This window comes from Marmota monax, unplaced genomic scaffold, assembly GCF_021218885.2.
Source record: "Marmota monax isolate L192 unplaced genomic scaffold, Marmota_monax_Labrador192_F-V1.1 WCK01_AAM20220418_F8-fsc00008, whole genome shotgun sequence".
Classification (NCBI taxonomy): domain Eukaryota; kingdom Metazoa; phylum Chordata; class Mammalia; order Rodentia; family Sciuridae; genus Marmota; species Marmota monax.
This window is the reverse complement of record NW_026694432.1, coordinates 28,182,700-28,193,928: the sequence shown is the minus strand read 5'-3', so window position 1 is coordinate 28,193,928 and position 11,229 is coordinate 28,182,700. Positions and strand designations below refer to the sequence as shown.

Below are 11,229 nucleotides of genomic sequence, written 5' to 3'. Positions count from 1 at the left end.
GGCAGCACAAAGGACTCACTTGGGGAAGACTGGTGGGAGGCGGATGGGGCTGCTGGCACCCTGGGGGCCCTACCTCAGCCAGGGAGCTCCGTCCAGCTGCGGGCACAGTCCAGGGCTGCAGGCCACCCTGGGGGCTCTGGGGTTGCAGCCAAGTCCTCAGGGGGCGATGTCAGCATGGCCCCTGAGCCCGGCAAGGCAAACTGCTGGGTATTGTGTGGGGCAGGGCGGGGGGAAGGCGGAGGGAACCTTGCAGAGAGGCAGGCGGCTGTCTCAACGTGCCTGCTCCCCGCCCCCCTTCCTCAGAACCGGTTTGGCCAGTCTGGGGTACAGAGGGGGCTGGAACAATGGGAGTCCTATGCCTGCACGAGAGGCTCTGAAGGACCCCAGACGTCCTAAAGATGGGGGAGGCACTGCTGCTTCTCCTGGGAGACAGGTTACTCCTCTGCTGGAGCTTCTCGTATGCAAGGTGTGCTCAGGGGACTCCTGGGGGCTGGAGAGCATCCTGGGAGCCTCACAGAGAATCTCCCAAGCCTTGGAATCCTCAGGAACTCTGAGACCTCCACTGACCCTCTCTGAGCCTAATAACACATATATAAAATGGGAATACTCAGTTCTGATGTTGAGACATAGAAATCGGTGCTGACAGTTGGCAATGTGACATCTGGCTTCATCCTGGATGGCCTTTCTAGCATGGCCACTTCTCACAAATTACTCATCCTTTCCTGTCACCTGGAATGACCCACCTCACCATCTCCCATAGACCCTCCATCACAAAGCCTTCTCGGACTGAGCCCTCAGTAAAGTAATTAAGATAGCCTAAACCCAACCACCCTCCATAAGGATTCTTTGTGCTGCTCTGTATCTGGCCTATAATTTTCCAAAGCTTGTGAAAGGGGAAGCTGCTTCCCCCCAACTCCAGCCCCACTACCTGCCATTAATTTGAACACTGCAAATGCCAAGCACTTATTATTATATGATTTGGGCTGGGATGTTGTTCAGTGGTAGAGCTTGCCTGGGCTGTGTAGGCCCTAGGTTTGATCCCAGCTATGGAAGAAAAAAAAAAGTTATGTATACAAAAAATAATACATTGCTAATAACTTGTATTGCACATTTACTATGCACCAGGCACTCTTTTGAGCACTTTACATGCATTTCTTCATTCATTTATCTTTACCAGGACCTATGAGGCTGACACAGTGGCCGCTGTCACTTAGCAGGTCTGGAGCTTTCATAGGTAAAATCACACAGGCAGTTATCTCATTTGAATATCTCATCAGTTCTATGAAGTTTCTATCTTACAGATGATGAGACTGAGGTTCAAGGGATTAAATAACTTGCCCAAGGCCACATAATTAGTAGTAATGAACTAATAATGAAGTAGTAATGAAGCCTAAATCTGCCTGACCCCACCACCAACCTATATCCTTAACCACGCCCCTGCACTGCCTCACCAGGGTTTTGGGCGGGGCCCATAAACAGTGTAAGTCTGTTGGGAGATGTCTCTGCTGACTAGCTAAACCCTTTTAGTGTGGTTCATACACTATGGGTTTTGATGACACACAGGGCAGGCTTGCTTCATGGCTCAGACTCCAAAGAACGCTCCTTTAGCAGCCAATGACGACCATTGTGTTCCGAATCATTAGGATGCTTGCTTCCTTGTGTCCATATCCACCTCCTCCCCTAGAGCAGCATCACATAGTGAGGACACGCTGCCCAAGGCGGGTGGGGACTAGGTGGCCATGGAGAGGTCGCACACTGGGACACAGAGATAGATTTACTGTCAGCATTTCAAAAAGAGCAAGAGGCAGGGAACACAGAGAGAACCCCAATGGTTTCATTCCTGGCCAACGCACTGCTCGGATCCCTACCTGGAAGCCAGAGGGCCCCCATCGAAAGAACATCCTGGGGAATCTAGGGTCTTCAGTTGTTCCTGCGTCCTGAGCTCAGAGGACAGCAGCCCCAGAGGGAGTAAAACTTGTCCAGGTTGCGTAGGCTGACCTCCAGAGCCGAAAGCCTCCTCCTGGGGTGCGTATGTAAATGAAGGGGCGTGGTATGGGCGGGGTTTCACGGGAGGCGGGACCAGGCGGAAATGTGGGGAATCCAGCCAATTGCTCCAGGGAGAAGACAGCAAGACCACGGGGCTAGAACGGGCTGAAACTAGCGGGGGATGGCCAAGAGGCGTAGTCACGCTGTTCAGGCAGGGCCAGGTTCCCCGCCCACCCCGCCGTGCGGACAGCAAGCGGCGCCGGCCAGTTAGTCGCCAGCACCTGTTGGCTAGGTAGCGCTCACGCTCTTTCTTGGCCAGGGCGGCGGCACCTTCGGCACGAGCCAGGCAATGAGGCGCAGACGTGCTGGGGAGAAGGGGCAGGGGCGGCCAAAGCCAGATGATTATTTTAGTAATCTTAGTTTATGGTGCGCTTACTATGTACGAGGAGGTGTTCCGAGGGTTTTCTGGATATCTTCACAACTCCATGAGGTGAGTATAACTGACACTCCCATTTACAGATGAAGAAACAGAAGCATAAAGGTGTGATTTGCCCAAAGACACAGAGGAATAATTCAAACCCCTCAGCGCTCACTAGAGACCCTATTGGAGGCAGGGCTGTTGAAAGGGGGTCTTAAGCAAAACGGGAGGGTGCATGCTTCCTCTCCTTTCTCCAGGTCTTTTCCCAAATATACTATTATTAGCAGAGTTAAGTCATTGTGTACCTACAGTGTGCCAGGCACTGTGCGAGTGTTTGACACTGAGTCTTCATAACGACCCTGCGAAGCAGGTCCCCATTATAAAATATAGCCCCATTTACAGCAGGTCGGCGGCAGTGCCTGAACTCGAACCAGATCTGAGACAGGTTGAGCCTTCCTCAAGGCGACGATGAAGTCTAGACGCACAACCCGCAGCTTCCAGGAGAAGAAGGTGCGGTTTCCCTGCACAAAAGCCTTGAAGCTGGGTTGAGGGGTCAGGAGAAGCTTTCAGTTGTCGACTCGGAGGCCTACATTCCGGGCCCTCCAGGTCCTAGAACCCGGCCCTGCCCCTTCAAAACACCAACCCCATCAACCGAACAAATGCCTGTCTAGAGGAGTCTGCATCCAGGGGTCCCCGCAGGAACCTCAGGAATCTCAGAGCCGCGCCCCGCTACCCTAAGGCTCGGTCCCGCCCGGATTTAGACTCCGCCCCATCCAACACCACCTCCACCCGGCCAATCCAGGCTCCTGCCCTGCGGTTCTCAGACTTTCCGCCCCGCTTGGACTCAGCACCGGCTACTCCTAGACAGGCCTGGGCCCTCCGGACCCACCTGCCCCTCCCAAGTCAATGACCGCGTCTCCAGCCGCTTCCCTGCTCTGCGGCCTGATGAGTCCCCCACCTGCAGGTAGGCGAAGGGCGCAGGCGCCAGCCTGAAATATACCTAGAGGACAGTTGGCTGTGGCAGTCTTGGAGACCAGGCAGGAAGTCCAAGGTGAAAGCGACAAGGAAAGCCTGCAGGGCACGAAGGTCTTCAAGGCCAAGTGCTCTAATTCACTCCCCATTCGGGTCCAGACCCACTCTCGCAGCAGGATGCGCCTACCTTCTGAGACTTCCAAACCTATGACTGCTATCCCAACTCCATCTCCCATTTCTCTATCATGTGGGCCCTGCCCCCCAACACCCCCTGCCCCCATCTCTGACCTCTGTTTCCCCTCCGATCCTGTATCCCCTCCCCTTGACTGTGCTCACATTCACCATTGCCGACAGGTGGTCCGTGGCCTCTAGCAGGAGCAGACAGATGCCCTAAACCCCTGTGCCTTTTGGCCACTGGCTGCTGGTACTCACACAGGAAACTGGGATCTCATTGTTGAGCAGAGAGAACAGGGGCGTCAGCAGGAAGGCCACCACAAAGATGGTGATGAACTCAAGCTGCAGCACTGGGAGACAGGGAGCCTCAGGCCTGGGCCAGCTCCCCAGTGTGTCAGGTCCCCCATGCCCCATGCACACACCCATACTGCAGGGTCACTGCTCACCTATCCCCAGGTATTCATCAAGCAGGCCCTTGCACTGGATGAGCTCATAGTTCTCTGAGTGCTGCAGCTCCTGCCTTGTCTAGATGTCCCACATCCTTGCCAGCTGCCCCTGCTGCTTCTGGGCCTTCAGCCTCCTGCAGCAGAGGCAGGGAAACCTGATAATAGCTGTAACAATATCCTGTGTCAGGAACGACCATTTCTATTCCTCCAACACTCCTTAGAGTCAGCACGATATTCCCACCTGACAGAGGAGAATCAGAGACCTAGAGACTTTGCCCAAGGCTCCCCAAATTTTAAGAGGTAGAGCCGGGGTTGAAATCATCATTTGAGTCTGGAATGCAGTTCTCCTTATTAAGTGCTCCAGGACTCAGTGCATCCTACATAATCAGTCATTCTTGGTCTCTGGAATCTTCTCTCCCCAAAATAGCAATCAGAAGCTCTCTGTTTCAAAGCTCTCTCCTGTTCAGCATTGCATAATCCTCTTTGCTCTTTTTTGAGAGGTATCATTATTCCCATTGTTCTGGTGAGAAAACTGAGGCTCAGAAGAGACAGGGCTAGCCTTGTGCCTGTCTCCTGACACCCAGGCAAGCTTTCCTTCTGCTTAGTTCTCATAAAATCCCTGCCCACAGCCTGGCTAGGCCTAGCCTGTCCTGCCTTCCTGTTCCCCACACTCAAGGCAGGATGCGCTCCTCCATGTTACTGCCATTCGCTGCCACGATGATGAAGAGCCTAAGCCAGCTCAGCGAGGCAGCCGCTAGGGCTGCACTGTTGTTGGCAGACACAGGGCACCTTATTTGGGACTTAGGAGCTGCAGAGGGGTGACTCCGCCTCCCTGCCAGTGTAACTGGCATGTGCCTGGTCACCTTCTCCTCCCACCCATCCTGGAGACCTCAGATGCAGATCCTACCCCTGCCAGACTTGAGGATGGGATGGCCCCCACACTTCTCCAAGAGCCAGCTACACAGGGGTGTAGCTGGTCACCTGTGAGCGAGGGCTGTGCAGAGAGCTAGGGACTGACTTCTCAAGAGAGGGCTCTGCAGCCAGCTGGCTTTGAGGGTCCCAGCTGGGTCATGCCAGGGTCCACATGGGACCAGCAGGGGCAGCATATGATCAAGGGGTAAGAATATCAAGGCCCCTTCCATCACCCCACTTTGGCCTATGCTCACCAGTGTCTCTAGCCAACGGGCAGGAATAGCGAAGGCTGGGCCTGCTCACTGCCCTCCTGCTCTTGATCTTGCCCAGTGGCCTGTTAGGACAACTCATACCTGACTCCCACCTAGCAGGGTCTTGGTCCTGCTCAGCGGTGCTTTCTGACTCCTGGGCTAGCCTGATGTTGTTTTTTGTTTGTTGTTGTTGTTGTTGCTCTTTTAATTAAAAAAAAATTAGTTGTTGATGGACCTTTTATTTATTTATATGCAGTGCTAAGAATCAAACTCATCAAACTCAGGGCTGGGTTGTGGCTCAGCGGTAGTGCGCTCACCTCACACATTTGAGACCGTGGGTTCAATCCTCAGCACCACGTAAAAATAAATAAGTGTAATAAAGGTATTGTGTCCAACTACAACTAAAAAATAAAATTAAAAAAAAAAAAGAATTGAACTCACCCATGCTAGGCGAGCGCTCCACCACTGAGCCCAACGCCAGCCGGCCTGATGATTTTGTGAAAGGCACCAGAGTGAAGGGCTTGCCTCCTGGACCTGCAGGTGGGATGAATCTCCCAGCCTCCTCCCCAGCTCCAGGTGACCAAGTGAGTAGGTGCTGACCAATGGAATGTGGGCAGGAAGTCCACCCCAGGCCCAGTCCACAGAAATCTTCTGTGTGATTCATTTCCTGTCTGCTGACCATTGATGCCCTGGGGCAAATATGGAGGATCTCAGGGCCTGGGCTTCAGATGGGCACATGGAGTAGACAACTGGCCCTTTGCCTCCTCCTGAGGTGAGAACTAAGCAGGAAAAAACACTTCATTTTTTAAAATTATTTTTTTTAGTTGTTGATAGACCTTTATTTTATTTATTTATATGTGGTACTGAGAATCGAACCCAGTGCCTCACACATGCCAGGCAAGTGCGCTACCGCTGAGCCCCAGCTCCAGCCCCAGCCCCAGCCCCAAGGAAAAAAACACTTTCTAGAGTTAAGCCACCAAGGCTTCAGGGTTTATCTGTTACAGCAGATCATGTGACTTCAATTAAGAAGGTGCCTGGCTGAAGGCATGTGAGGTCCAGGTCCTGCTCGGCCTCCCTCCCCCAGTCCACCCCAAGCTGGGTGCTGCAGAAGGGGGAAGGGTAGCAGGAGGCTGGGGAGACAGCTGAGCTCCGGGCCCTGCCTGAAGCCCTGTGCCCCACTCACAGCCAAGTACTCTGCAAAGAAGGTGCCGCTGCAGCGGGCCCTTGGTGGCCAGCCCTCAGGAGGGGTCAGTGTTCCACCCCAGCAGGAGGCCCTCGGTGCTGCCCTCTGGTCCGGGTCACATAAAGGTTGGGAGTGGGGATCATAGGTGTCCTCTCATGATGCCACCCCTCAGCTGGGGGTATTTTCTGTAGAGGTGGGAAGCAGGCCAGCTGCCACCTGGTCCTGATGCCACAGCTGCTCAGCAAGGCCATTGAGCACATGGGCAGTGTCGGCCAGCCCAGCCCGCCCATCCAGCGTGCGCCCATCAGCCAGCCGCCGCCCAGGCACACTCTTCACCCGCAGCAGGGGCAGTTGCCAGGCCTGCCGGAAGGCTGTGAGGTCCCGCTCAGGCACATCTGTGTGCATGTACTGGTCGAATCTGGAGGAAGGTCAAGGAGCCTGGCCAGGCACCTCTGCTCACGGCCCCATCAGACCCAGGCTTTGCCCTCCTCCCTAAAGGCTGGGCCCCACAGCTGGGCGGAGGCAGGGTCCCTGAGCCCACGTTCCACACCTTGTCAAGGGTGGCCTCTGACCTTCCCAGGGACGACCCAAAGGATACTTGGAGCCAATGACCATCCTGACGACACCAGGGGCCTCTCCTGCTACCCGGGCCAGCTGTCCAGGCAGGTCTTCGAAGGAGGCACGGTCAGTGAAAGAGAAGAGGAAGAGGAAGGCATCTGTGTTCTCCTTGCAAGCCTGGGGATGGAGAGGCTGGCTCACAGCACACCATCACGTGACCACGCCGTCCCACACCCGCGCAACCAGAACCTTGTAACTGGCTGCAAGGGGCTAAGAATCAGAAACCGCTCCTCCTTTCCACCTGAGGCCCAGAGTGGCTGGTCCTGTGGCACAGCTCCAGCTGGGACTCAGTCCCATGCCAGTTCAGAGCTCTGCCGCCAGCACCCTGCCCACCCTCAACTCATTGAAGCCCTGCTCAGGGTCCTGCAGACGAGGTGGGCCCAGCTCAGAGCTCCTCAGACATCTGCCTGCTCCCAGGGTCCTGCCGGGCCCGCCCTGCTCACCAGCAGCATGTGATCAAACTTTTTGAGCGCAGACTCCCCGCAGTCCCAGAACTCGAAGCGGAACATGATGACCCGGTTGCTGGCCTGCAGCTTGGCTGGCCAAAACACCACAGTGGTCTGGATGCCTGAGGGGGGCCAGGGTCAGCCATTCAGCATGGGAGAAATGTAGGGGAATGGGTAACCAATAAAGAATAAGAAAAGGGATACATCCCTGCCCTGGTGGGTCACCCGTCTGAATGAAAGGCGCAGTCCGTGACCTGGAAGAATTTTTAGTTTCTTGGGGGGAAAGGGAGACTTGCCCTGGAGGAGCCCCTGGTGCACTGGGAAGATGCAGCCCCTACCATGATAAAGCAGTTTCACAGCCTGTATGAGAGCCCAAAGGTCCTGGGACATTGAGGGATGCACACAATGCATGACTCTGTCCAGTGGAAAGACAGGAGGATGAACACTTCCTGAGCTCTGGCCTTGTGCCAGCCCAATGCTGGGCATGTTACCATCACCAGCTCCAGCTCTGTGACGTTCCCGTGGGGTTGGTACTGTTATCCCCTTGGGATAGAGAAGACTCAGAGAGATGAAGTGACTTTCCAAGGTCCCAGGGGAAGTGGTAGAGTTGGATACACTCCCTAGCTTGCGTAGTCAACAGCCAGGTTCTGTCTTCCACTCCCGGGAAGGCCTCCAAGGATGGGCAAAGGGTGGGTTCACTCACCAGTGGTCTCATGGTGCACCACGGGCACCTCCAGGCCAGCCAGCTTGGCCACCAGCGCCGTCTTGCCCACACCACTTTTCCCAGAAACGAAGATCTTGTAACTGGCAGTGTCAATGGCCACAGGCGGGGGCAACACTGGCCGTTCAAGCAGCCCTGGGCGGGGGGGGGGGGGACTCAGGTAGAGTCAGGGGGTTCATCCTGCACTTGCCCCAGTGGACAACCTCATCTCTAAGGGCTTCTTTTTTTTTTTTTTAATAATTTTTTAGTTTTCGGCGGACACAACATCTTTATTTGTATGTGGTGCCGGGGATCGAACCCAGGCTGCACGCATGCCAGGCGAGCGCGCTACCGCTTGAGCCACATCCCCAGCCCTCTAAGGGCTTCTAATCCACCATCTGTGGTTCTCCATATTTGTTCCAGTTCTTAAGAAGCCTTGGACACACAGAGATGTGTGACATAGTGGCACATCCCTGTGCCTAGGTTCTTAAAGGTAGTTCACAGATACTTATTTAATGAGGCCTGGATATGACACACTCGAGTGGGTACATCCAGCTGTTAATCCCCAAAATAGGAATTCAAAGTCATTATTGCCGACCCTCTAACTTCTGGGTATTGGATACTGCTGTGACATAGGTTATAAGTTTGGTGGCTCTAAGGATTCCTAGAAAATCTCTCTACCTTAACTCAATTCTTTCCCTCACACAACTGATGACATAAGGAAATACAAGAAAAGCCGACCCTTTGCACACCACTGCTCAGCGTGATCCCTACACACTTCTTTATTTCCCCTCCACTGAGCAAAGACCACAATTCTCCCAGCTCACAGAGGAGGAACCTAGCATTCACTATCCACAGTCATAGGCTAGGCAGGCATAGCCTGGGTCAAGCCAGGGTCTGAATGACCCCAAATCCAGTATTCTTGCCACCATGGGATGGAGAGAGATAAAGGCCATACTGGAGTCATACTTCAAATGTGTTTTAATTTCTTGAAGAAGAAAAAAAGAAATCACACCAGGCATGTTGGTGTACACCTGTAATCACAGCTACTTGTAAGGCTGAGGTTGGATGTTTGAGCCCAGGAGTTTAAGGTCAGGCCGGACAACATAGTAGACCCTCATCTCTTTAAAAAAAAGTAGTGAAGACATTCATGGTGGCACACCCCTGTAAGTCCCAGCTCTGGAGGCTGAGGCAGGAGGATCGCAAATTCAAAGCCAGCCCGGGCAACTTAGCAAGACCTTGATTCTAAATAAAAAGTAAAAAGGACTGGGGATGTAGTTCAGTGAAAGTGCCCTGAATTCAACCCCTAGCAGTACCCCTCCTCCCCATAAAAAAAAAATAAAATGTTTACAAACCCTGGCCTGTTAGCTCTCAATAGTAACAAATGACTCCAGTCCGACCCTCACATGTACAAGAGATACTAAAATGAGGTTCCTGAGATTAAGAAGGATCCTATCTTTTGGACAGAGTTTAAGTCCAGAATCTGAAATCCTTAGTTCCTTGCCACTCCGAGTGTGGTCCATGGACCATGGCACCGCTGTTCCCTGGGAGCTAAACAAACATTTCAGCTACGCAGACCCACTGGCTCGGAACCTGCATTTGAAGAGGATTCTAGGTCAGAGGTCTGCCTGGAACTCTGGGGTTCTGTGAGCCAGCTCTGGGCCACTGCAAATAATGCCCAACTTTTTGGGGTTGGTTTTATTAATACTGTTATGACATGCTCTGGATTTCCCACACACAGAGGCGTGGTTTCTCACAGATCCTTCTTTTTTTTTTTTTTTTTAATTGTCAATGGACCTTTATTTTGTTTATTAATTTATTTTTATGTGGTGCTGAGAATTGAACCTAGTGCCTCACATATGCTAGGCAAGTGCTCTACCACTGAGCCACAACCCCAGCCCCAGATCCTTCTTAATAAGGCAATATAAGCAAAAGTGTTTTCAATTACTACAAATGAACCCCATACAAAGTCAATCTATAGAAATCTTTAGGGGGGCTTTAAACTTAAAAATTGGAAAAAAAAAGAGTCAAAATTATGACACATTTATAGGCTAAGGGCCGAGAATCCTAAGCTAGGGACTGCCCTCTCATTTTTTGGTGGAAAGCCTGTTGGCACTTGGTCTCTCCTGGCCGCAGTGAAGTCTAGCTAGCTTGGGTGAGCTGGCTTCAGCCTGGGGGGTACCAGTGTCTTATCTCTGGCATAAGGACGTGGAAGAGCTCTGTGCTCACTAGGGCACATCCTGGGCAAGTCTGTAAAATACTGTTAGAGAAGCTAAGATGGGAGTTCACAGGGTAAAGTGCCCAGCAGAGGGCCTGGCACCAAGTGAGGGCTCAATGGACAGCATCTCTGGTGACCATGGCTGCTGGCAGGTTAGGTTGTTTCCATGTTCCTGGCTCTGTTGATGGAATTAGTTCTAAGGAGACTTGAGGGTGGGGGTCCAGGGATGGGGCTTCCAGGAATCACCAAAGCCAAGGAGTGCAGTGGAGCAGGGCCTCACTTCCTCGCTTCTTTCTATACCCACCATCCCCCAAGCAACAGGTGACACAGCCTCCCCAGAGTGACAACTGACAGGCTGAGGGCGAGAGCACTTACCAAACACCCGACGGCGGCTCTTGCGCAGGATGCAGGCCAAGTACTCCTTACCCTCGGTGGTCTCGTGCCATTCTGGGACAATCACCGAACCGTGCGCGGGAGGTCTGGCCATAACTGAGCATGCCAACTAGGTAGACGGGTGCAGAGTGCTAGGAGTGGGGGTGAAAGCGGGGGTGACGGTCTCAAGCTGGACCTGTGATCCTTCCTAACCTCCGACTCTACTGTAGCCCCAGCTCCCCATCTGAAGATGCCATCACATTGCGCCCTGGCCTCCGCAATGCTCCCTGGGGACAGCCATCCCATTACTGCTTTGGAGGGTGTTTACACAACCCCTCTCTCCCTCATCACCTTTGGGTGGGGGTCACTCTGCCCGACTCCTGAGGCCACCTAACCTTCACAGCCAGCAGTCCACGCCGGCGAGTGGGCTCGGGTGGAGACGGTCCCTTTAAAAGCCCGCCCTGCGCCGCTCCGTGCCGCGCCTCGCCGCAGCGGAACCTGCTTCCGCCGCGGCTTCTGCGCTCTCCTCCAGC

At 53.6% G+C, this 11,229-nt stretch overlaps 1 protein-coding gene across 4 annotated transcripts; it reads right to left on the bottom strand.

The window, feature by feature from the left end:
• Nucleotides 1–5,970: 5,970 nt before the first annotated feature.
• Nucleotides 5,971–11,229, bottom strand: Cplane2 (ciliogenesis and planar polarity effector complex subunit 2). Of its 4 annotated transcripts, none has more exons than XM_046468513.2 (6): nt 11,092–11,229; nt 10,700–10,848; nt 8,110–8,262; nt 7,404–7,528; nt 6,941–7,077; nt 5,971–6,760 (listed from the first exon to the last, which is right to left on the bottom strand). In XM_046468513.2, the coding sequence occupies exons 2-6, from the start codon at nt 10,809–10,811 to the stop codon at nt 6,511–6,513; spliced, it is 777 nt and encodes a 258-aa protein (XP_046324469.1). In that variant the 5' UTR covers nt 10,812–10,848; nt 11,092–11,229; the 3' UTR covers nt 5,971–6,510. The 4 variants fall into 4 exon arrangements, with proteins under 4 accessions (XP_046324469.1, XP_046324471.1, XP_046324472.1 ...); XM_046468515.2 differs by having other exon boundaries at nt 11,048–11,217; XM_046468516.2 differs by having other exon boundaries at nt 10,700–10,826; nt 11,048–11,217.